Here is a 27,618-nt window from a genome sequence, read left to right as displayed (position 1 = left end):
GGGAAGTGCAAATAAGCAAGGGGCCTGCCCAAAGTCGGTTCACAAAAGGTAATCGCGATCAACTGTCTGGCTAAGAATCAATATGTATACATTTATTTAAAAAGTCAATAGCTGATGGAATGAAAGATTTCCTGAACCTAATATTTCCACACCTGGAGAGGCGAAACCTGCACCCCGAAGGTAGCAACTGGAACTCACGTTAGAGAGGGTGGTGGGAGTCCAGTAAAATGGACTGGGCTTTGAGAGACTCTCACTTGATACAGATGAGAAAGATCATGGAGAGTAACACCAATTATCTTTCAGCTTTGTTTGACAATGTTCCCCAGTTTATTTTTGTTTTTCACACTAAGATTGCCAAACCAGCAGATCATGGCAAAGGTTATGTCAGACTCAATAAACAAAGAATAAAACACTTTCATCAGTGTAGTGTCTACATTAAAACTCCCCAACTTCCTCAAGAAGAATCTTTGGTTACCCTTTTTGCAGATGAGATCAGTGTTTGCATCGAAAGTAACCTTATTGTCAATGATGGTATACTTCTATTGCTGCACAGACTCAACTGGTTCACCTTTGATGAGAGTCGGCACTGGGGGAGAAGGCCTCCTACGAAAATCAATAAACAATTCTTTTGTCTTAGATACATTCAGTTGTAGAAAAGACTGATCACACCATCTGACAAAATCTTCTATAACTGGGCCATGACTCTGTTCCTCTCCATGTGGGAGGCTCACAATTACCGAGTCATCAGTAAACTTCAAAACATGTCTCGATTCGTAGTTACTCTGGCAGTCATTAGTGTACAAGAAAAACAAAAGTGGAGAAAGTACACAACCATGTGGGGAGCCTGTAGAGGAGGAGCGCTTACCAGACAGAGATCCATTAACGAACTCTCTGTGATCTATCAGTTAAAAAGTCTATTAGCCAACAGACAGTGTTAAAATCCATGTTAAAATTAGACATGAGCCTACGTGCAAGGGCATGAGGCTGTACACAATTAAAAGCTGAAGAGAAATCAATAAAAAGCAGTCTTGCATGATTCTTATTCCCCTCTAGATGCCTCAGGACTAGGTTTAGTAGGGTGACAGTGGTGTCCTCCACCCCCCTCCTAGCCATATAGGCAAACTGGAGAGGGTCTAACTTGTCCTGAGTCATAGATAAATCTCACTTTTGACAATACGTTCAAAGGTCCACAGGGCGATAGTCATTTAATGCCTTAGGTGTTTTTACTGTAGCTAGTGGGACCACAATAGATTCTTTCCATATCATGGGTACTTTCTGCTGAATAAATGACAACTGCAAAACAAATGAAAGAATACCACTAAGTTGTCTACCACAATTCTTCAGTAATTTTTCCCCAATACCATCAGGACCAGGACTTTTCCTTTCCTTGACAGGGCCTAGAGAATTGCACACCTTGACATCATCAATCTTAATCTTACAGTCTGAGACTCTGCCTCTGAACTCAGAGAGCTCAGCATTAAAATCATAAACAACAAACCTAGAATAAAATATGTTTAATTCCTCTGCTAAAGCAACATCTGACGTATCTGGCCACAACACATTCCTCCTTTTATTTTGCATCCCAGCCATGGGCTTGATTCCCTCCCACGCAAAGCGTGAGTTTCCCTTGCTCAGCTCATCCTCCACCTTGTCTTTCTACCAGAGTTTAGCCAACTTTATCCCCCTTTTAACATTCTTTTTTAACATTCTTTTCAACATCAAAACTGCACACAGTTCCTCTCACAATCGTAGTGTTGCACCAGCGTGTGTTCACTTACAGGAACACACTCCCTCCCACTACCTTCCCGGTCTGCTGTGCGTCACGGTCCAAGCACACCGGTTGTCCAAATCCTTCAATCTCGAGTCCAAGTCCTGCTCCTTAAGCCAGGTTTCGGTGAGAGCGATAATGCAGGCATTCCTGTACTCAGACAGAAAACTTGACACTAGCTTGCAGTTCGTCTATTTTATTCCTTAGGGACTGCACGTTAGCGAGGATGATAGAGGGGAGAGGTATACGGCTCAAATGCTGTCTCCATAGTCTCTGGCGCACTCCTCCTCTCTTACCTCTTTTCCTCACACGAGCAGTCCTGGAGTTTGCGGAGTTGGCACTGAAATTAGAATCTTTCAGAATTGCCGGCGGCAGGACAATATCAGGCTCCAGTGTCCCAATGCTGGAGTTACGACATTGAATGAGGAAGTCCTGGCTGTACTTCAGCCTGTAGGATTGGTTGTAATCACTCACCGTTCATTCATACAAACATACCGACAGTAGGACAAACAACGTGCCTACTGCTATTGGTTGCTACTCGTGCAGCGCCCCGTCAGTTAGAAAACCAAGACGCAAGAATAATAATTCCAACTAAGAGCAAGCATTACATTCCAGTATCTAGATCCATTCTCTACATACTTTATCAGCCGATTTATTAGATTTTCTTTTACATTTGGCGGTGAAGGAATTCTAAACTGGAAGTGCCTGGAAACAAGACTCTATTTCTTATGTAAAAAGACATTCAGTATAATTCTATTTAGGAAACCTCAAATTGCAGTCTAATTCAGGTAGCGTGTGTACTTTGATAATAACATATTTGTATAAAGTTTATTATCTTGTACAATGCTTCATTCCTCTTTGAAAACAAACAATATGTTTAGTTTAATCATTGCAAAGCAGTATAATTATTAGACATTTACAACTTTGAAAACTACAGCGATGATGGAAATATATGAAATGGTATAAAAGTATTTCACGTGTTAATTAGCAAGATGTGCATGTCCTGGTCTTGTGGCAAAGCGCACTGCAACCATTAAGATTGATGTCCAGTAGTGCAAAAGTTTCTGCTGATGCAGCAGTTGTTAAAAGAAAGGATTTGCTTTGAAGATGTTTGTGGGTGAGCTCAAATGGTGGATGTGCCAGTTCTACTTAAATACAAAATAAATGAAAATTACCTAGACAACGTCAACACTGATTCTACTGTCATTACTGCAGAATAGTGCACGTCTGTTCATAATGGGCCAGAGCAGCCTGATATACAAAAGGTGGTATGTGACCACCTTTTTAAGTCAGAGGTCAAGGTCACCGATAACTGTTGCCATGAAATTTAACCCCAAGTATGAAATCTGTATCTCAAATAGGTTCTGCGATATGGCCAAATCAATTCTAGCAAATTATAAGGATGTTCCATGCAGATCATGTACAGGTATGTATGGTTTTACTGAGGTGGGGGAGGGTAGATTCTAGAAGATTTTCTTCAAGTGTAATCAATGCTGTACAATTTAGATAAACCTTGGAACATCCCTCACACAGAATAAGCTCTGTCAGCAGGTCAAAGGTCAACCACATAATAAGTGTAAGCTTAAGTTACCTGCTTGAGCTATCATTTCACTGAATCACCTTACACAGTACACTAGCACTGGAGCCACTGTATCTGCCTGGTTTGTGGTCATTTCAGAGCTGGTTTCCACCCTAAACCAACCTACAATGTACTTAATTCATCCATTAATATATACATTCATTCATTTATACTAGGACATATCAATTACTTCCAGTATTCTTGTAATATTGGGGTACTTTAAACGAAGGACAAGCCTCTCTAGAAAAAGACCTCTTGCCCTGTCTGGTACAGATTCAGCAGAATCTTCTCTGATGACAAGCTTAGAAACCCAGTGTTTGGATCCATAAAATCCCCTTCCACTCAATCAGTTTCCCAACTGCAGCTGCAGTGCACTTAATCCATATTATAAAATGACTTAAACAGCTCTGAATTGAAGCTGCCACTATCTGAAGCTTAGAGCCTCGAGGCTGAATGGATTCTAAGTTGTAAACAAGAAGTGACAAATGATTTTTCACAGCTAAGCTTAAAAGTGCAGAGCTTATACTGACTTACACCACCTGCCAATTCTAAGCAACCACAAACCCTTTTAACAAGTGTTTTTTTTTTATTTTATTTATTTATTTTTAATTTATGGTTTTTGGGCTAGGCAGTGTTTTACATGGTATGACCCTACGGTTTGTGTCCAATACTGCTCCACCACCTGGGAGAAATCCAGACTACACCATTTAATTAGGTACATTTACAGCCAATTTTGTATTTGCTTGTTCTTTGTATGTGCCATTATAATGCCATTTGTTAAACACTGACGGTTGCTTTTTCAAATTCATATTACTGTTTGTTGGATGATAAGCCACTTCATACTAAACGCTAGGAACTTTTAAGAAAACAGATTTCCGGTTAGCTGTAAGCCAATGTTTCTAAAGTTGGTTATGTAAGTGTAGGATTTTTATGCATGTACTTATTCATTCATCTATCTATTAATTATTATCTATCTATTTATTTCTAAACTTTCTTTTGCTCAAGTTATTCAGTGCATCATATTCTGGGGGTGTAAGGTGTAATATGGAGGTTATCTGTCTGACTGCCTGCCTGTACAGTATCTGTATGTAACAACGGTACTTCATGGCTGTGTAGAAGTGTAGTCTTTCATAAAGTAAAGTGTCAGTTAGCCTTTTCTGTGTAGGGGTGTGTTGTGCAAAATAGGTTAATACAGATACATTAACCAAATACACTGTAGTGCACATTATATAGCTCACATGCAGATGACTGAGTTCACATTGGTGAAATGCAAACACATTACAGTTCAATACACAATTGTTCAGCTGTTTTAGGTACATAAGTGAAAGCAGCAGCTGTGCCATCAACCCTTTAAATCAGACTGCAAGAAATCAGTCATGTCTAAGTGATGAACATTCACAAAGATAAACAGATACCAACGTTACAGATCAATCGATTTCAAATACACGCACCAATAGGAGTCCTGTTGCAACAATTTACTGTCGACTTTGTTTTACATACAGTGCTCACCCTTCATAACGCTATAGTGGGGAGCCATAGTTACAAGACCGTGCTATTTGTGTTCCGCTTATATAATGAGTATAGAAGGGCTACTGTAATGGCATTATGGAGCAAATGGGAGCCACGACCTGACCGCGTTCTAACTGATTCCGCACTATAACAAGGCGTGTTATAACTGATGAGCACTGGATGTTTTTCTGCTAAAACTATTGAGATTCCTGTAGTGCACGTAGCAATGCACCACTCATCTATCCTATAGCCCTTTACCAAGACTGTCAGGGCTCTGCTCTGAGGTGGGCTCTGAAGCGAACAGTTCAAACACTGCACTAATAACAACCTAAAGCCTCTTTAAAGCAGCACACTCAATATAATTCTCTCTTTAAAAAAAACTACAAGAACTAAAAGAACAGAATGCACATTTCTGACACGTTCATTCATCTATCAGTATGTGTGTGTTGTGAATGCAGGGCTGGGGAGCAGATTTAGACAGAGACAAGCGTTCATTTACTGTAGTACTGTAGTGTGGAAAATGCTTAAGTAGTAAATTATTTTCCATCTAGATTCACTTCCTTTAATAAATGCAAGGCCAGGGGAGCGAAAAGAACAAGGATAAATATTTAAATTTAACAAAAACTGTGACTGCTTTTGCAGTGCATAATTCATTCTGTTCTTTCCTGTAAATGACTCGGTACGACCGCGTTGTGCACAATTGTTCTCTCCCTTTCCCCTGTAAATGTGTGGAGCTTGGATTCACCCATGCAGTGACTTGCAGCCTGTGTCTTAACAGTGGATCAAGCTGACCCAGGTTTGTTTTTTCTGACAAGTTTCTTAAGCTCATCTTTTCCATATTAAAGCAATCAAACATACAATCATTGAGGTGCCAGGTTAGTTGATTAGAGTATGCCTTTCCTTCGCTCAAATGTGAATATATCAGTATTTATGAGTGAAATCACATTTAAATGGAACTGGCTTTGTAGTGTGACTTTGCAGACGTACAGTACAGAGTAATGCAGAGGTCAATGCGCTTCTGATTTCATTAGCGCAATGTAAGGACTTTGATCAACAGAGCCCATGTGACTGCATAACCAGTGGCCCCCCCAAGCAAATGGGAATCCAGTGTAGTATCTTAAAGATAAATGTATGAATATATCTCTTTCAATTACAATTAGACAACAGTACTGATACTGCAAGCTAAATGTAAAGATCTAGCCACTTAATATGAGCATATACTGAACAAACCCCAGTGTGGAAGGTGTTTATAAATCACTGCAGCGTGGAGATGGCGCATTAGAAAAGACACAACAGTTGTATTGATTTTCTAAATGTCGTATCATGCACTCAGCTCTCATGAATATTAAAAAAAATCATTCTACAAGCTGTTGACTGAAAAAAATAAAAAAAGATGACTGCTGTCTTGAAAGGGTACAGTATGCTTTCAGAGCTCTAGCAACTAAACATTAGTATAAAACAGAAAAGCAGCACAGCACTATGCATACAACATCGCACACTGCAGCCTCCTTCCAAACTATACCAGTACAGCAAGTGTGAAAAAGCCGTATTGGGGGGGGAGAGAGAGAGAGAAAGAGAGAGTCTATACAGTTTTGGAACGAATTATGTCATTCAGTGCACTCAAATTTTCCTGCCGGCTCAGTGGTCTTAAAGCTGGTATAAACCTACCAACAAGCGCAGATGCAGCCTTTTGGTTTTCCATATGTTCCTCATCAAGCGACGACTCATCCTTTTAGCGAACCACACTGATGCCAACATCTCGTGCTGCTCACCACAGTTTCTCCAAGTTTCCTTCAACAGAACAGCTGAGGTTTTCACTGATTGATCACCCCCATTGGGCTGCAGGCTCCCACGGAGAAGAGGTGGCTGGATGTCACTCTTGTGCCACAGTTATGCAGAAGTTTAAGATAAATCCCAACTTGCAGCTGATCAGATACCATCGACATTATGCAGGTGGTGCATCACTCAAAACAGACTTTGCCCCCCCTGAAAGCTTTCCTTTAAAATAAAATCCATCAAAAATGTTCGCTCTATTAATCTGCGAGTTATTGCCTGAAGGAGTTAACGAGAGTTGCTCGGGGTACAGCAGAAACCATTTCAAAAGTGCTGCCTGCTTTGAATTCCAGATCCTGTCTTAACAGTCACCAGCTACGGACCTCACCACAGAGCTAGCTTTAGCAATTGCAAGCAAATTGATTTAATTTGGTATACTACTGAATCGAATTCTGCAAGCAGCAGGTAAAATAAAGAGGGTGCGACAAGACTGGCACAGCCATGGCAGAGTCTGAGACTTCGACTGTCTCGTCTTTAATGATTCAGCAGATAAAGCTCCCAGAATCCTGACTAAATACTAGGATGTAGTCTTTAGTCGAAAGCACAAGGGGCATTCTTTGAAAATAATTCCTGCTTGTAACGAAGATTTCAGAAATCAGGCATGCATTTTATACTGCCTGTATGCTTTAGCTTCAGTTTTTTAAAAATAACTGGCTGGAGTACTCCACTCATTGCAAGTGCTTCTGTTTAGCTATGGTATTGCAAGGAGCTGTGCCACTATACAGTATGTATGTGTGTCTTTAACATAATGACTATCATTAATACATTAAAATGCAATTGTTTGTGTGCTTAATATTGTAAAAAACAATTGAAAAATGAATAAAAGTATGAATGCAATTCCTTGATACAATAACTGAGAAGGAGGACTATTTGGTTTAAGATGCTTACTGCTATAAATCAGTAATAAATGATCAACTGATATTACAGGAGTTAACCCAATTAGATCCCACCCGACACTTCCTTTTTCATTATAATGGAGGAAAACATTACTTGCACACAATGTGGGGAATACAGATTATAGTTTACGGCTATTCTCACAATAGATCAAATTTATTAGCTTCTATGCTGGTATGATCTGTAGCAATTAGCTGCTTTTAAAAATAAAATAAAAATAGATTTAGTACCGCAATTACACCCCCCCCCCCCCCCCCCCCCCCCTTTTCATTTTACAAAACTAGAAGTTTAAAATGTTGAAAATATTTGAAAATATGACCCATTGAATCTACTCTATCAGACCCCCGTAATACAGCAATAAACAAAATTCTTCTGCTGGTTTGGATTCGACCTGCAGGGCAGAGCAAGATCTTAATGGGCATTTCAATTATTAATCTTTCACGCTACAGCAACACTTTTTCAACCCGGTAATGTACCACAATGTGGCTGGCAAGTCAAGGCCATTAGAAATATATGACTGAAAAAACATTGAAAATGCCATTGGTCCGGGTGGTATGTGAAGTTGATTGGAAACATAAATCAGATTGCATTTGCAAAATGTTTGGGTTATACACTGTAAACAGTAATAGAACAGTTTAGTTCAAGAGGGTCTATTTTATTTCAAATAACAGTGAACCTTGTTAATACTGCCACATATTACCTTCATAGCAATCCTGACGGTGCTGTGCCACCCCCCCCCAATAAAGAAAACAAACACCACATTTGCATTTAAAAAGCTGAAACCCTTTCAAGCTTCTCAATTCTGTGTTTGAACATGCTTTATTTAACCCTCTGATGACTACTTTGCATAACCCCTCATAGGTAAATCCTAGCTAACATAGTTGCTTATATCTTATATTTAATCTAATCAATGCCATGTGCTTTATAGTTTTTGGCATATTTATTTTGGGACTTGTGCACTTTTAGATTATTTGTTAAAACTTTACGAAAATCTGACCATAAACCCATGGCATTGGTTCCTGTGAGAGGAAATATTTTATGTAATTTATCAACCAAACAAATGCTTGAAAAAGAGCTAAAGAGGTAATCAATTTTGGAACCCATTCCCTGATTTCTCATTGAATAGCATATCTTTTCTCGTTTTGCAAATAATGAATTACTTTCAGTGACTTCTCCCTTCCCCCCCACCCAAACACACTCCCTGTATAGCAGGCATTAGCACCCCACATTAGGGACCCCTAATATCTGTGTGGCATTCAGTGAAAAGGCAGGATAAAAACTTTCTTCATCCAAGACATTGAAAATAAACACAGGGAAACTAAATAACCTGCAAAAAAACGATAAAGGACTCGAAAATGCTGTGATAACAGTTTTAATTATTCCCTCTTTTAAGGTCACAAGATATATAGGTCTCTCAGTATGTCTCAGGCAGACAGAAGAGCCCACAAACCACAAAAGCATAACACACTGTCCCTGCCATAGAAGAAAACAACATCATATTCTGGCACCAGCCTAAACAGAACTAGAATGAGCTACAATCACAAAGAAGCATTTGAAAAGCAGCCAGGGATCATTTTCCAGAATAGTTGTGCACAAAAAAAATCAGGAGGAAACTACAAGCTTGGTCATGCACTGTACATTTGCTGCCCTCTAGTGCTTGCAAAGAAAACTGCAGAGACACAAGACGCAAACTAGTGCCCTCTTTGCTGCAATGCAACTAAGAATCATACAATTGAAAACTATTCTAAACAGCTTCAAGACTGCAAAGGAGAGGCTGTTTCAACCAACACATATACGGTGCAAAAAAACAGAAAACTAAATGCCAAGGACACCACATTCAACAATGATAAAACATTACCTGGGAGACTGAAATGCTTTGCGACAACAAAGCCAGCCGGGAAGAGGGAAGCACATCTTTTTCTAAAGTCGAAGGCTGATCGAAGATGCACTCCAGGGACTCAACCTATGAAGTGGCATGTTACTGTACCTGTTTAAACAGTGCAAAGCCATTCAACCAAGGCTACAGAAAGAGACTGCATGCTTTCATATGCATACAAGACTGCAGATGTTAAATATTTTGCACAGTACACTCCATTGATAACCAAACACTGATCGACTACCTGATGGTCCTACAAGTGCAGCTTCAACCCCCCCCCCCCCCCCCCCCCCCCCCCCCCCCCCCCCCACCCCACCCCCCCCCCCGTGTAGTACATCATTTAGATATTTTATTTAAGATCATGCAATCAAAGAAACTACAAAAGATATCGTAAAAGTCTACAGGAAGCCATAACAGTAGTACAGTATTTCATGTTAAATTTTGAAATATCATTTTTTCTTTTTTTTTTTTTTATGTGTGTCTGCTTTTTCCATTAAGTATATGGGGAAAACTACAAAGCAATATACAATTCAATATGTTAACGTAACATTATTCAGCAGGTTTCATTCAACTGTTAGCAAAATTAGTTAATTCTATAGGGCAATGCAAAGCCTTTGGCCATAGCTGTACATTTAGTATCTAGGTTTTATTAAATGAAGACCTGATAATAATAAATGAATAGAAGCGGCACTATTGTTCCCATTTATTAGATGCATGGTCCTGGATAGGTTAGAGTGACTACAGCACCCACTGACAAAATTAAATAGAAAGTAATTGAATAGGTAGCATTTACAAATAGAGACTGCTTTAAAGACCACAGTTAATATAACGGTGCATCTAAGTAGTTGGGAAAACAGCGTTCATTAGGAAAGTGTTTACAGGCATGGTTTACAGATCAGGACGTGCCCAGCAATCCCGGAGAGATTCAAGATGTTTACACCATCTGTTTTGGCAAGAACAATGGGAAAAACAGTCTTGCGATTCAAAAACACATTTCGGAATTACATAAATAGCTTCCTACTGTATTGTACAACATCACAACACTTGTCATGGCCTGTAGGTTACTAAATAATAATAATGGTGTAGCGGTCTAACAATGCTAATTCAACACAGCAGGAGGATAAACAGGTCTCAGGTTTGCCTATATAATATAAATATACACAAAATAACCCTGAGGAGCATTCCTGAATTATTTAAAGAATCAGCGGAAATGTTGGTCTCAGATTGAGCCGCTTAAGTAACATTTATGTTCTGATTTAACATTAACAAATTAGACAGTACTTTACCTATTTGTTACAAAACGAACATTACAATCTGCGTTGCATTGTGCGAGGGCAGTTTCTGCCAACATTGGAACAGTGCCAGTGGTAGCTGTTCTGGCTGACTAGAATAACAATGTGTTTAAACAAAAAGTAACACTTAAAATAATGAGTTCTACAGGGAAGCACGGGTCACTGTAATGGGTTTGCGCTGCAGCCAAGTCCTGAGTTCAGTCGTTTCTGAAACCCAGTACAATTTCCCCGACATAAGCGCCATGCATTAAACTAACCACAAGGTGGAGCAAGAGGAACACTGTTGTATTTACTAAAACACCAACTCGCAAAGTAACTTGTGCTTTTGCCTTATTTAAGCAAATGTGTATACTTTAGTAATTTATTGTAGTGTTTTTTTTTTTTTTTTTTTTTTTATTTATTGTGTTCCTTGAGCAAGAATTAACTAGGGGATATATAACCAAACAAATGTCTGCTTTCTGATGACAGAGAGCACAGGGCACTGCAGCTTGTATTACAAAATATCACGCTATATGACAAAAACTTCTATCGCATAGGTATTAAACCAGTTGGTTGTGTTATCAGACTATAAACAAAACCTACCATGCCACTGTTTAATACAAAAACATACAAATACATCAAAAATCTCACTGGACAACACGTGTTAGTTTCCACTCAGTCAGTGTTTACTGTAAGCAGGTTTCACTACAAATAATGTCAATTTTATGTCTTTGCTATTTTTTTTGCAGTCAGAGAAATGATAGTTCTACCGAGCAGGGTGGCATGTGATAGTCTAACAGTATAATGATATGGTGTCAGGTCATGATATGTCATTCATATTCTACAAATCTTAATAATGCTGGAAATCACAACAGGTGGACGAGTCCTCCCTTTAAATCTGAACGCACAGCCAGGGGGCTGAACTTTGAGGACTGTGATTTAAAACCCCTCAAAGTCACTCGGGTGCACTGCACTGTAACTTTAAAGGTAACATGAAATCACAGGCACACTTCGTCAGCCGCAGTGCCAGTGCCAAGTACCTGGTGCCAGACACCATGTGGGGACGGAAAGGCATACATCTTTGTCAAGGGATCTCTGCTCAATAACACCCCAGCAGGAACTTAAAAAAACAGACTGATCAATTCTACTGCAGTAGATAGTCTGGCTCATAATATCAAATGTTCCTTCTTGCATGTTATTCAAACAGGTACAGAACAATGCTATCTGTTGCAGGGGAAACCCACCTGTCCATGTGCACCATCCTACAGACCACTACTGTTGTTACAGCTCAGATCCTTTTTGTTAAAGAAAATTAATTAAAAAAATAAAATAAAATAAAAAAACTTGCAGCAAATGCAAGCATTTGATTTTAATTAACTTTTCCAAAGGGCTGGTACAATTATCACAGCAAGCTGAAAGTACCTGCAGTGTGTGGGGTTTTTAATTTGTATTCCAAGGGCAGGTAAAAACAAAGGCGATAAAACAATTGGATTGGTTCAATGGATCTGAAGGTAGCAAAATAGCTAAAATAGCAAACGGGCTGCGGCAGTATGTGTGAATCTTGGCTTTAGAAAAGCATTCAACCTTGTAGCCCCCCCCCCAGAACATTCTGCCACAAAATACAGCATCTATAACAGACAGGGCTTCTGCTGATTTACACTTCTTTGTCTTTTCAATGGGATGCTCTGGATTGTTCCATCTAAAAGCTCAATTTTGGGGTTCTATCAAGAAAAACAACAAGGAAACTGCCAACAAACTGCCACAGGGTAGTCGCCATCTTTCCTGCTAAACAACCAGTGTCAAATCCAGTTCCGGTCAAGGGGAATACTTTACCAAAGGAATATCTTTGCTGACTTCTTGACCCCCAACACACACATTCTTGAAAATGACGGTAAGGTTAAGACAGAGATTATACACCACAAAAAGACAAGGCAAATCAAGACCTGGATTATTGTACAAACCATAAGACAGATGTGTTAAAGTTTGCTATTTCTACTTTTCCCGTGACATGTGTGTCAATGTCCTTAGATGCACATGCATCAGACATGCAAACACACAAAGAAGATGAAAAGGTTGAACAGGTTAACATATCACACTGGTACTCCTTCCTGAATTAATATATATTTGTTTTAACATTAAAACAAAATCATGAAAAGCATTAGACCAGGTGTATGCATTTTACTAACAGTTCTATTTACATTATTTTAATAGCCATTTGTATTATAAAATCAGATAATAATAATAATAATAATAATAATAATAATAAATAATAATAATAATAATAATAATAATAATTTGAAATGTGTTTTTAGTCCACAAATATAGTACGGTTCTTACTCCACACCTATGGTATGGTAATATCTGTGAAAAGTTTCTTTCACAACTGTTGTAGGCATTCAAAGGCTTCCTTGTTCGCCTCCTGCTGTCATTACAGAAATCTATTGCATTTTGTATGCTCTAACTGTAAAGTGCTCTGTGATGCGTCGCTGTATGATTAGTTGTGATAGAAGCCTGTGTGGAAGGAGTCTGGCAGTCTTCAGTCTAGTTCTAGTGTTTTGTTGGAAGCTAACTCAACTACCCTCTAAACTGTGTTAAAGCCTTCCACAGCCACCTCTCTTGCTCTTTAGGTTACGGAAGACTCAATACATCATATTGGAAGTCGTCAAGGCATCAAATACATACATTTTAGTTATTCATTGTTTCTAGTATTCCCAGTGCCTCCTGTAGCACTGCCCGCCGCCAGTGAGCAGGGAGAGCCTTCTAGGACGTATTAGTCATCTATTCAGCCTCCACAACAAATTTGCTGATGAAAGGTGCCTTAAGGTGAGCTCAAAATGAAATATCTAGAGCAGAGGGGAATAAGGACAAGTCAACGGGCAAGGGAGAGCGATGATGCAGCTGGAGTGTGTTTTAATGGGAAAACAGGTCAGGGAAATTACACTGTACCATGAGCAAAAGGAACCTGAGAAGAGCTGCCATTGCTGGTTATTGAAAACTCACATTAAACCACACTATGGGTCCTTGAACAAATATACAGAACTGCGAGTGAAATGGTTTTGTGCAGAGCCAATGCTACACGAAACGACTGGGCTACAATACAGAATTCAATTTAATTCCTGCTCCTGATAAAGGCTTTACAATAAAATGCAGAAAACTAAAGCGTTTAAACTTGAAACAATTCTAGAATGTGATTACAAATAAATGCTAATTAAGGGTAAACTGATATTAAAGGAATAGTGTGATTATTATTATTATTATTATTATTATTATTAATTTACCAGAAACCATCTTGTCCAGTAACTAGTCCATTTTTTATTTTATTTTTTTTTAAATAAAAATATAATAATAAAAACAACGAATGTCTTCTCTTTCCTAATCGGTTGATGGTAAGTAAACCAGACAGGCCAGAACTGGGAGAAGCTGGCAGTCTGCCTGCAGTTACTGAAAAGGCTAGGGCTTCATCACAGAAAACTGAATTTAAAAAAAATAAATAAATCAAAACTTAAAAACTGGCATCCTTTTATAGGTATCCTGAAATACAGTATCTGAAGCGTCATAGATCAAAGTTCCTCAAGACCTACAATAATAATGTTTTTTGTTTCTAAGCAGTGGTTTTTCTGCTTTAAAAAGAGAGGCTTGGTAAAAGAGCATTTAGGTCACCCAATGCTTCTTATTGACAACAGTGAAAGAAACTGAGTCCCTTAAAAGCCACACAGTAAAACTTCCATTATCCAAACTAACTGGAACCAGGGGGTGTTCGGATAATCAATGAAACTGTTAATATCACTTTCCCCACAGAAGAAAGGATATAATACAACCTTTTATCTTCAAATACATAAACACAGTACAAAAGTAGAGTTTGAGGACAGAATAGTGCACTTTCTATAACTCCAGGGCACAATAGCACAACACACAAGACAGGTTAGCAAGGGGCTGTTCGGATAAAATCAAGGCTTACAGTAAAAAACTTCAGAAATTCACCCATAACTTTTAAACAAAAGAAATATAGTAAAAGTAAACTTAGTAAGACATTTCTGACAAACGTTTCAACTAGAATTCACAATATTATCATGTAAAACTTTTAAGTAGACTTTTCAGCTGGTGCCTTCATCTGTATACCAACAATGTTATAATGTATAAACAGACTGAAATACTTCGCTAAAACATGTACATTTCTTTTTAGTACTATTATATAAATATCTACCAAAAAGTCATTCTTGTTTAGAACCACAGGCAAATGCATCATCTTCACACACTTAAACACCATGCAAGCAGGAATCATTCTTAAGCAGAGTCACAACCCATTCAAACAGAAATATGGTGTTGCACTGCAGTCAGTGTTGTGTTTCAGTGTTCATTAAAAATGGATTTGCTAACTTTCTGAATGTAAACTGTTCTATAGGGTTTAGAGCTTAATGTAAAAACAGCACACAACAAAAATGAATACCCATACTGTGCCTCTTACCTTCATAGGGGAGATGTGTGAGTGAGAGACAAAACCATGTACATTCTCAATCTGTGAAAGGTTCTTTTCTGATACATGTACCAACTCTGGTCCTTTCACCTCATTGGTAAGGTGCGGGGAACTGTGTTCTTGTGGAGGTGTGTCGTCATCTTGGTAACGGTATTTCTGCAAAACACAAAACAAGGAATATTTGTTTAAAATGAGCATTTTTAAATTAACACATTTTATAATAATACTAACTGGTTGAACACAAAACCTAAGCAAAGGATATTAACTGAACCCTGGAGATGTCTCTGACATCAGTAGGGGTTGCTGAAGTGCGATGAGACAAACTATCCCAGACAAATTATTTCCGTAACCCTGCAGGAACACAGTTTCTCCATGTGCGTCTCCAGACAAGAACAGCGCGATGCAAGATTTGAACCACGTTTGTACTAGAAGCTACTGGGAACCTGTTTTAGGTGTTCACTGTATTTTGATAGACCTCAATGCTTTATCATGCAATTGCCCTTTGTGCAAATCATAATCCAAGGTGTCTGTTAGCTACAGGGATCAATAGCAGCACCTGCATCCTAGCGGTCTTGGACAATAACTTCAATCAATCGGGTCAGAGCAAGTCATGTTATCACAATGACCACAGGCATCAATAAACTAGGATGTTGAATGTGACAATGAAAACAGCCAGTAGAAATGACAGAATTATACAAGATCCGTTCCAGTAGTCCATTGGGAGATGAAATGCTTTGTCTAGGGTGTTCATATGGAGTATTGCATTCTGCTTTTGGAAAGGGCTTTGCATACTGCCAGAAATCCCAAGTGTACACTTTGCTGCAATTTTACAACAATTTTGCTAAATAAAAGTAGTAAATTCATAAAGAGCCATGCCTAACAAACCAATGCTCTATCGCTGCAATTACTTGGACCCCTTAGGAAAAAAATATCGACAACTCTGCTTTTTATCAACCCAACTTGATAGGAGTATATTGATATTGACAAAAGAAAAGTGAATTCCACCTAAAAGAATAGTAGCATCTTGCAGTGTCCCGAGATAAAAACAGATAGCCCTTCTAATTACACCTCGTATTGAGAAACTCCCTGATAATCACGATCGGATCCTGCGCTCTAGCGCTATACTGCATAGATTTTTAGGACTTCTGAAATACTGAAAAAAACGAAAAACACATTACCAAACCCACTGCCGTTCAACAATCCTTCTGTCAAAGCATTTGAGAAGTACTGAAAAAAAAGCAGCTATTTCAGTGTTAAAAGGGTACTGTGATTAAAAAAAGCACCAGCAGATCCACCTTGTTTGATGTGGCAATGCTGTATTTTACAGAACATTCACCTCCCACTCCCCTTGTTAAGTTGTGTTGAAAATACAGTACCCCACTATAAGGGACATGCAATATATATTTATATATATATATATATATATATATATATATATATATATATATATATATATATATATATATTTTTTTTTTTTTTTTTTTTACTCAAGACTAAAAGCAAAACATGAAACGGGTGTAGTTCCAAACATTTTAACTATAGCTTCATCTTATTATCTTTTTTCCTTCTCAGTACAGCACACTTTCTGGCTGCACTAACCTGTCACATTGTGACTGGTTCAAAATACTTTTTCACTGATTAAAGTGACTGCCAGTCCAAGCAAGTTCACAGCCATCTTAAACGGAACTCAGACTTCAGAAAGGGAAATCAGACTTCAGTGGTTCTCCACAACTTGCAAGAAATGTAGATCGCATTTAATTTAAAAGGGTCAAATGCAAGCCTAACTTCCTACTTAGTTTTGAAACATTAAACTTGGCAAAATTTAATTACTTTCTAAATTTAACACAGTAAAACTACTATTTAGTGATTAGTATATACAACGTTTATCTAAACTGTACTGCAGGATAGTGCTACTGTTAATAAAAGTTTCATTTCTGCCAACATCCTTTACTGTGTAATTAATTCCACTATTAATAAAAAAATGAAATCTAGTTTCATGAATACTGGACAACACAGTATTAAAAAAGTCATCATGGGCTACACTAACAGAGTATGGATTAGATTCTTGCACCAAATGTCAATGCCAACTTGTGGGTAAAAAAATAAATAAATGTAATTTGCCCAACCAATAACACATGCAAAATAAGCTCCTCAGAGCCGGTGCTATAGAATAGCCATAGTTTTAACAAGTAGAAATATCAGTGTGACATTATGTATACAGTATACAGGACGGCTCCAGTTTGTCTCGTGTGGCACGGACATAAAGGGTTTCATGCTTTCAACTAAACTGTGCAGGTACAAAGAGCTCATGTAGGCGCAGATTCAGGATGTTAGAACAGGCACTATGGTTTGAAACAAGAAACATTTGAGCAAATGTGTTTGATATAGACAGATTTACAGGATCTATTTATTATCGGTTCTATTCTTTTTTTTTTTCAATTTAGTAGTCGCCAATTGTTTATAAATTTTCTCTCAATTTAGAATAGGCAATTATTTTTAGGCTCAGCTCACTGCTACCACCCCCCTGCTGCTCGGGAGCGGCAAACACAAACGCACGCTGTCCTCCGAAGCGTGTGCCGTCAGCCGACCGCTTTTTTTCACACTGAAGATCCACCACGCAGCCACCTCAGAGCTACAGCGTCGGAGGACAACGCAGCTCTGGGCAGCTTACAGGCAAGCCCACAGGCGCCCCCCGCCAGACTACAGGGGTTGCTGGTGCGCGATGAGCTGAGGACAGTCAGGCCGACCCAAGTCCACCCCCTCCCCACCCCCGGGGCAGCAGTAGAATAGCCTGGACTCGAACAGATGATGCCTTGGCTAAAGGGCGCATCCTGCACTCCACACAGAACGCCTTTACTGGATGTGCTACTCAGGAGCCCCTTCCACATTTCTTTGAGCCTAGCGTTCTAAAAATGAACTCTCTCTCATACGTACTGTACTGGAGGTCCATTTTTAATAAGCCAGGTCTCTTCGTAATGTACCGGGTTTCCAAAATCAAACCCAGTGTCGGCAAACTGAAACAGGCCATTCCGACAGATGTAGCCTCAGACCTGCATTCCCCTTCAACATCTTTGAGGGTTGACAGTCAAAACATTCTCTGAAATGTATTTCCACATGTTGGTGCCTGATACTATGGGGAGGTTAATTCAGAGGGCTCAGTAGGGTATGGTTCTCAATGGGTTACTTTTACCCAGAACATGTAGACTGTTTTCCCTGATGACAACAAGCTTTGCCAAAAAATGACCCGCAATTCTGCTTCGGTTTTACGCTACAGATTGTTTCTTGAGATGTTTGTGTGTAGATGCTATTACACTGCTCACTGCATCGCTGCTCATGTTTAAGGCTAGCAGCTGTTCCTTTCTCAATAGCCATGCTGCAAGTATAATTATCTGAGGCTACGGGCGAGTTGCTTCACCTTGTAGCACAAAGTCCTGTGCTTCAAATAGACTTGCAGAAGGGAGAAGTGTGCACTGGCATGGATGCACTGCCCTTGGTTTGAGAAGCACAAGGGGGGCAATTTTTGTCTATGGAGCAAGTAAGTGAGGTGGGAGAAGGGGAGGATTTAAACCCAGGGCACCTTGACAATCAACCCCTTTCTACGCACTGCAATGTCACTGCAATTAATTTAACCATTCCATTAAATATGAACAGCACACATGTGTGCATTGTTTCCACAGCAACAGGTTGAAACTTATATGACTTCACCTCCCATAACAATCACTGCTGACAACAGTAGCTATGGTATTGTTTAGTACAGTATATTTTCACAGCGAGCCTTTACAGTATTGTTGCTATTGGTGCGTGAGCATTTGCTCAAGTGTGTTCTTGAGAAATGCTGCATTCTATCAATTTGAAAAGTGTTCTACTTGAACAGTAACTGAGTTTTTTGTTCAGTCTTTTTAATGCTTTAAACAGTGTCAATAAAAACTGATGATGATCAGGGTTGAGGATTAAGGTTAAAAATAAAAAATAAAGTCTCTCTTAACCTGAAAAATCAAGGCTACAACGCTTTTGAAAATACTGCCCTGGTTGTCAGCTTTTATCTTTGTCCACGTCAACCAGCCAAACTTTTGAAAACTCTCTCAAAGCTGTCGCCTGTAAATGTTTCTGCTTCAGTTCTGTACTTTGATACCACCAAGAACTTTCTTACTGCGTGTTAGTAATTAAGTCATCTTTCTCCAACATTTTGGATTAATATATCAAATTTTAGGATTAATATATAAAAATAAGCTACATGGTCAAGAGCTAATTGACATACATTGTCCAATTACAGAATTCCAATATAGCAATTAAAAAAAATACTACATACTGTATACAATATAGTTTGTATAAAATAATTCAAACAAATGATCATAAGCAATCATTCAGGAGGCTGCGTGGTCCGGTAATTAAAGAAAAGTGCTTGTAACCAGGAGGTCCCTGGTTCAAATCCTGGCTCACTCACTGACTGTGACCTTGAGCAAGTCACTTAACCTCCTTGTGCTCTGTCTTTCAGGTGAGACTTTGTTGTAAGTGACTCTGCAGCTGATGCATAGTTCACACACCCTAGTCTCTGTAAGTCGTCTTGGATAAAGCAGTCTGCTAAATAACAAATAATAATAATAATAATAATAATAATAATCTATGAAAATGCTTGTACCTATTGGGACCAGTTCAATTTTAAAAGGAGTGCATTATTAATATGTTGTTTCATTGTTCATATGCTATTTCATTTTTCTGGTAACAATGAATACATTATAAATCATAATGTTTTAAATTGTTACCAGATCACATTTTTTACATCCTCATCAACTGTATATTAATTTGTAATCCACTAGCACCAACTGCAACCTTCTCCATGAAACAGTATTAAAAATTACCAGTAGAAAGTTTCTTTTTTTTCTCTTACATCTGGGTTTTCTTAAATCAAACATAAAATATTTCATTTCGTTAACCAACAATACATTTATTTTTTTTCTTGGTACTAAACCTCCCCCTTCACCTTTACAAACAAAAAAGGTAAAAATGTTCAAAATTCAGAAATATTTAATCCATGTTTCTCCCTGACTACAACTGTATGAATCGCTGTTTCCGCTAAAGGTCAATTCCGTAACAGTAAACCTTTCTCTATTAACATGCTGCCCATGCATGTTCAGGCCCTATGAAAACCCTTCACTAGGTAGGATATGCAATAGATCTCCTAGCAGCCAGTATTGTGCCATGTACTGCAATTAGCAAGCTACAGCTCATGTAACCTAGTCAAGAAAGATGAACTTAAATATATGCAGCCTGGTCACTATTTTGAGCTACAGCACAAACTCAAAACTTCCTTGGTTTATCTGAAGCGTTCTTCTGTTTATTTCTGGGACCCTCCCATGAGTGCAGATCAAACGCTCCTGTAAGAAGCAAAGCTTGAGCCGCCTGCTCACCTGCTTGCCAAGCTGCAGTTCTGGTCAACAGCCAGCTGTGTGGAGGAATTTCTTGCTTGGCATCACAGCTTCTCTGCATTACAAGACTTGTATCAAACAGAAAAGCAGACAAAAGCTGTACTCTGTAAAAAAAACTCAGGTTAGAAGTAATGCTCAGATCTTCTCTAATATAAAAACAGTTTTATTATTAAGTGAAAAATAATCCCTCTTTTTTTTTTTTAATGACCTTTTTTGTATCCAAACAGGTCTTTAACTTTTCAAATCCCTTCATTTTTGTGTTGAGGTCCATACTTGTGACTCAAACTAATACCACAGAGAGATGAAAGCAGTCTGCAAAACTCCATATTAAACTGCAGCCAGGTCCACCTGCAGCCTACAATCCAACTGCAACCTGACGTTCCACAAGTTCCGTTTCCATTTATGAATTCACCTCTCCATTTTCCTTCATAGCGTACATAAAATGCATAGTGCTCTCTGTTCAGTCTAATTTTTTTTAAGCCCGCCTCTCGTTTCCTTTGCACTGGATGCTTAAGTAACTTCTCCTTCGAAGAGATTGGACAGCAGCAAATTCTCTCATCACATATTCCAAACTCGTTGCTTCCTCTGCTGCTAATGGAAACGAACAGGACCTGTTTCTAATCTGTTATACGTCAATGCCAGTGGCAGATGAAAACACGGAAGCCCCAGGTCGTTACTCTATGATTCCAAAAACCATCTGCAGCTGATATCCCCAGAAGCTATACGCCTGCTTCTTCAAAGTGATTGCTTTTCTTTTCTCCACAATCAAGCTCTTAAAATAAAACACCCACCTAGCAGAGTTCCAACAAAACAACATACAATATATTTAATAGCAGTATACAGACCAGAGTCCTCCTACTATAATTTAACACCCATTTTATTTTATGTATTTTATTAAAATCTTACTATTTTGTACCCTTTATTGTTTCATGAATCACCTGTAAAAATCAATATTAAGCATTTTAATCATAATTAAGCACTGCTGTACATAACAGTACCATTAATCACTGCTGCAAGTGTTACAGTGGAAAGAGCATATCTGAGTGTTAAATAAGTTTTATGGATATATAAAAATGGTCTCAATCATGGATGTTGAGGATTAGCAGTATTTCAATGTCTGCTGCAAAGTATAGCTGGATTAAAAGGGGGGGGGGGGGGGGGGGGGGGGTACAAGTGCCACAATTTATGACTTCAGATTTAAACCTTTTTGTTAACTGTACAATTTTAAGAGGTCAGTTCTGGGTTTTTTTTCATTACAAAATGTCCTGACTTACATGAAGTTTATTTCCTGTGGTATTTAGTTTTAAAATTCTTCCTGCTGCTTTTGTAATGGCCAGTGTCCTCAGACAGGTAATATTGTATTGCTTTAGAGCTTTAGAGCTTGTAACCTCGTCAAACAACGCTGCCTGTTACAATCTTTCCCTCTACCTTGTCAAGCGGTTTCCAAACAGGCTATCAATTAGGCAGCGAAAGCAGTAACATTTACACCCACTGCAGCTCTTTCTTGACCATTGGTAGTATCCATAGATTCTGTTTGCCATCATTTCTTAGTTTCATTGCACAATAATGAATGTTTTTCCTCAACATAATTGCTATGTGGCTGTGAGTGACCTGGCAGTACTGGGTACAGTATATAAATTTACATACAGTACATGAATATCTTCACAAAAACCAAGGAGGATAAAGAAAAAAGATGAAAAGACGCACAAGCAGCAGATAAACGCGTCAGCAAAAATTCTAATGAATTTCTAGTGCTGCTCACACATGAATGTTTAAAGTCTTTATTAAAAGACTGTCTGATCTCCTGTCCAAGTTCAGTGATGTATGCATGAAAGTGGATCATTGAGGCCGATTTAATTAAAAGCACACACAAGTAACATGTTAGATTCTGAGTAAAACGTTCTGACTGCGTTAAAAAAAATGTATATAATATTCAGGATGTATTGCTTTTCGTTGCTGTTTAAAAAAAACAAAACAAAAAAAAAAAACATCGTCTTCAATATGCGTGTATTCCCACACAACTGATTATTACCACTGTGGCGCATGGTACAGGAGTAGGTTCTATACTTAAAAGGGCTTCAAAAGGCAGGCTGGTGTAAAGAAAGACAAGCTCTGCATATCTGAAGCGCAGAAATCCAAATATAGAAGCAGACCTGACTCTTGTACTGGTGAGTTTTAGTTAATCCCACATAAGGCACAGAGACGAATTGCCATCATTGTCTGCAGATGTCTCCTGGGAATGTCTGTTGTTTAAAAACAGACTCCTGACGTTAAGAATTATTTCAGTCAAGTCTAAAGCTTGAATTGTGTTTGATGAACTTCACAGACACAGTACCTGAAGCTTGAATTGTTTGAGTGCGTTTGATCATTGTTCCCTTTGATGGAGGACTTTGGTTACCACGTTTGATTTCTGAGCTCAAAATTGGTTCAATGCAGGAAACACAAAGTACATTTAATAGTTTATTGGTACCCCCATTCCACATCGGCTTAGTTCAAAATACATCTAATAGACTAATGGGAACTTACACTGATATTGCGGAACAATGAGTGCTTTGTTCAATTTCCTATGTGCAGCTAACAAGACCCTACTTACTTCCCCATGAGCAGCCCAAGTGTAAAACTCAAGTGAACCAAATAAACCAGGTTTCTAAAGAAACTAATGAAATGTGGTCCCACTTGCGCCTCCCGACCAGGCATTTTTTCTTGGTTATTACCCCTTTCAAAATGAAAATAAACACACACGCACGTTCCTGTTTTGGAGGCTCGCTGCCAAAGAGAACACTTTGCTGACTCATTCCTGTCCTTCAAATCATTTCAATCACATCCACGTGGTGCTGCGAGTGCCCCAGTTGTATTTCTATCGAAACTCAAAGCTCTCTAGTTGATCATCTCAGATTTTTACCATTTATTCAGGTGAAGCAATTCTATAAAACAACAGAATACTGAAACATGTAATGATTCTGGAATGCATGGAATGACACTGCTACAAAGAATCCTATTGTCCAATAGAGAAATAAATGCCAGTGGAGAATTCCTTTGCCTGACCATGCAGTTTTGGTTCAAATAAATCAACCTCCTGACAGGCTATTTAATATGAAATCCGCTCCACCAGTCCAAGGCCAGGGCAGCATCAACCACATTTCTGTAGCTACACTGATCCCCGCATTGCATGTGTCAACCAGCCAGGCAGATATAATAAAAAAAAGACCATTATATATATATATATATATATATATATATATATATATATATATATATATATATCAGCGATTGGAGATTCTGGCCTGTGATTGGTTAAAACCGCATCATAGGAGGAAAAATAGACTGAACTATTGCCCTAACATCCTTACACCACTGGTGAATAGCCTCGGTCTGTCATGTGATTGGTTCACATCATTGTCAGCCACGCCCCTTTTCAAAGGAACACCTCTCTCTCTCTCTCCTGCATTCTTGACAAGAGAAAATGGCTGAACACCAATTGAGTTGCCAGAAAATTAACATACTACAAAAGAAAGATGCTGCAAACACTGAAATGGTGATTAAAAATTCAAACAGATTCAACTCTACAATGTAAACAAATAACGGGCAGGATATAAAGTGGATTACGCAGCAGTCGACAAACTAGATGGAGACAGAGAAAAACTTTGTTAACTATACAGTATGAACTTCAAAAACCTTTTCTGTAATTTGTTTATGTTATTTACTTTTTACATATGCTGTACAGCAATATTTAAACAAAATATATAAAAGTCGTATTTACTATCCAACCTTCCATCACTTATTTTCTTTTAAATTAAATGCCCCTCGGGAAGAATATAGTTACCTCCAGGGTGCAATGCCCTCAGCCTGTGGCTTTGGGCATCATACCCCCCTGTCGGTAACAACAGTCTTCCCTCGGGTCAATAATTTTCTACTACAGCCCTCCTGTCCAGTCCATATTTAAGACAGACAGAGAGACATACAGAGAGAGAGAGAAATAGATAGATAACTTCACACAAATTTCAAGAAGCCATAACAAAGAGATGGCATGTGGATGAAATCTAGAACAGTAGAATTATTTGATGACTGAATGCAATTTATTGCTGCCAGACAAGAAAAGTAAAAAAAAAGAAAGTAGAAAGCACACGAGAAGCTGTCAAATGCTCTGTTGACGAAATGTTTCTGTTTTTTTTTTAAAGCAACACTTCAAAGCTCTTCTTCAAGCTGAACAGTACTCGAGACAATGGTATTTTTTTTTTTTGCTTGCTTACTTTTTATTTTATTTACATTTGCTACAACCTTTTGAGCTTACCATTAATTTTTCTAACAGCAAATTGACCTACTCTTATTAATCCAAATAGTACCATAGTGAAAGCAACTTGTTTTAATGCATTTGCTTTCATTCAAGTCTTGGGGTTTCTCAGTCTGTTTCTGTGGTTTAGTTCAGTTTCACAACCAGTCATACAGTATACCATCTGCAACTAATGCCATTCTATCTACTGATCAAAAGACAGTAGAGAGAATGGCAGTAGAGTTCTCAATTATGCACGGTGTAAAATAATTTCAGCCTAAAACATATTAAAGAACATTGCTCCCAATACAATACCAACTTCAACAACTTCCTAACCACCTGCTGTTTTTTTAATGGACAGACTGTGTGTTCTAAATGATAGAAGATCAAAATACTGTGACCATTTCCATATAAAAAATATGGCCAAACCTGGCAATCCAAGATGCATATAGTCCAATTTGGTTCAAAAGGTGACACCAGAGTCCAGCGGTGCACCATACCAAGATAAAACTGTACTGCTTCACTGTTTACAGGATTCAGAATGAACTGGGTCTCCAGAAGGCATCAAAGCATATGCGAACGCAACTGCAGTTGTTGATTTAATGGTACACAGCACGTTGGCGAGCACTGTGGTAAAGCTCTTTAATAATCACACAGTTAAGATTCCTCAGATAAAGTGGACGTGCACCAGAAAAAAATCTGAAGTTATTTCAAAGCCTACTCCAAGTCTGATACTGAACGAAACAATAAGGTGAGACAGATCAGCCCCTTTGTATTTTTTCAAGCCAGTGTAACCCTGATCTGGTTTTCAACAGAAACCAATTTGGTCTCTCTAGCTACCACATCAAAAATAAAGGGTGTTGATAGTTTAAATATTATCCAAATTTTCGTGTCTACTTTTTTCAGAAATATGCATGAATTTAGAGTAGTAACCACATTTTTATTTAATATTCAGAATTCATTCATAGTCTAGTCATACACGTTAGTGTTTTACACAGGTAGTCTTACATATGAATGTATTTTAAACTACTGAAGTATGGGTTATCCGAGTGGTTAACAACATTTCTAATAGTTTGCAAGTTTAAACTTTTGCAAAATTAAACTGACCCTAACATCCTGAATCAAAAGCCATGTGTGAAAGCTTGTGTAATCTAAAGTTGTCACAAGTGGCTTAAATGCTTAGCACAGAACTTATGAGCGCGTATTTTAAGACTAGCCCACAGAGCAGTATTGATGGCATTTTTTCAAAGAGCGAGCCTTTTGACAACGGGTATTGCAATCACCTAAAACCGTGTAGTAAAACAACTAATTTACAGCACAGTTTGTTTGATAAACGGTCTTAAAAATACCTTCTTGCCAGCACAAACAATCAAAATAAACAGAAACAGCCCACTGGGAATCATATAAAAACCTCATCCTTTGTCGGCTTGAAGCAGTTGTTGGGATCTGTAACACAATCTGCTATGGGGACGAGTGCAACAGGAATTTGATTTATTTATTTATTTGATTAATTTTTGTTTGCATCCAAATTACTTTTGTGCACTACAGTTGGGATCATAAATAAGGCCCTGTGAAAATTGCAGAAATTTTATTTAAAATTCATGGCAGTGTCGCAGCTAAAGTATCGTATTTCACGGAACTCTTATAAAATTCTGTGTACAGATTTATTTATTTATACATCATATAGGAGATAAATGTACTGACATCATCAAAATCAACATCAAAGTTACTCAAGCACTTTACAACAGCTTGTGAAATGGTATTGTAATTAATAGCCTGCAGGTAAAGTGTATCTGCAAGGACAGCTTTCAGTTCTATTACGTCTTATGCATGTTCACCATTTAGGTCTTACAAACAAATACAATGTGCAACCCACACTGATCTTGAGCATCAGTTGACTCTCAGTGACCCTGACAAGAAACCAGACTGTTTTACCAATTCCATAATCTCCTGCTTGTGATACTCGGCTACTTTAGGTAAGTATTCATGTCTCAGCTGGGCTGATGAAGGAATCGCTCCACCATTTGCTACACTCAGTCTGAAGAATTTACGTAACTTTGATAGTCCAATTTTTCAAGAGGGATATTTTACTCGAAAAAACGCCTCTGTCAGGTCAAAACGTAACCTGTTTTGTGCTTCACGGTTTTCACTGGACTTTTGGAAGATGGAAGTCAGTTTTTTTGTTTCTCTGCGAGTAAAGCAGTCACAGTGCTGCTCTGGATTTCCGCCTTTCTTTCAGTGAATACTTGAATCTAAATGCCTGCCAACAGCCAATTCTCAGCAGTGGTACAGTGTGTAGTATTTTAATTTCCCACCTAGAGACTGCAGTCACATGACATAAATCACTACACAGCACTGTGCATGGCGAATAGTACATGCTGTACAGTTTTGTTAATATGACTTTTTTTTTTGTACAAAATACAATTACGAAATAATTTATTTTAATTTCTTAAGAACATTTAAAATACCACAGTATCGGGCTAATTTCACGATTTCCGCGCAGCCCGTGAAATCGCGATTTACACAGGGCCTTAACCATTATCATAAGCTGTGTTCCTCCCAGCCTCCTCTAAAACAAGCAGTCATTTGCTGCTGCCGAAACCTTGACAACAAAACACTCTTGTAAACAAAACGTACCGTCTCAACAGGAATTTTTCCAGAGAATTAAATGAGATAGAAACAAATAATCTCATTAATAAATGAATAGATGAAACAGAA

General features: G+C 38.3%; 1 protein-coding gene across 25 annotated transcripts in view; it reads right to left on the bottom strand.

The window, feature by feature from the left end:
- dlg1b (discs large MAGUK scaffold protein 1b) overlaps positions 1–27,618 on the bottom strand; it is a 184,718-nt gene that overhangs the window by 86,540 nt on the left and 70,560 nt on the right. For 23 of the 25 annotated variants that reach the window (XM_041263405.1, XM_041263408.1, XM_041263409.1 and 20 more), the window contains one exon: positions 15,196–15,360. In XM_041263405.1, the coding sequence (XP_041119339.1) occupies positions 15,196–15,360 (165 nt within the window). Of the gene's footprint in view, positions 1–6,524; positions 6,728–9,441; positions 9,547–15,195; positions 15,361–27,618 lie in introns of those variants that run through there. The other 2 variants (XM_041263435.1, XM_041263433.1) reach the window with 2 other exon arrangements.

Source organism: Polyodon spathula, chromosome 11, assembly GCF_017654505.1.
Source record: "Polyodon spathula isolate WHYD16114869_AA chromosome 11, ASM1765450v1, whole genome shotgun sequence".
Lineage (NCBI taxonomy): Eukaryota > Metazoa > Chordata > Actinopteri > Acipenseriformes > Polyodontidae > Polyodon > Polyodon spathula.
The sequence above is the reverse complement of the archived record's forward strand: the minus strand, read 5'-3'. Positions and strand labels throughout refer to the sequence as shown.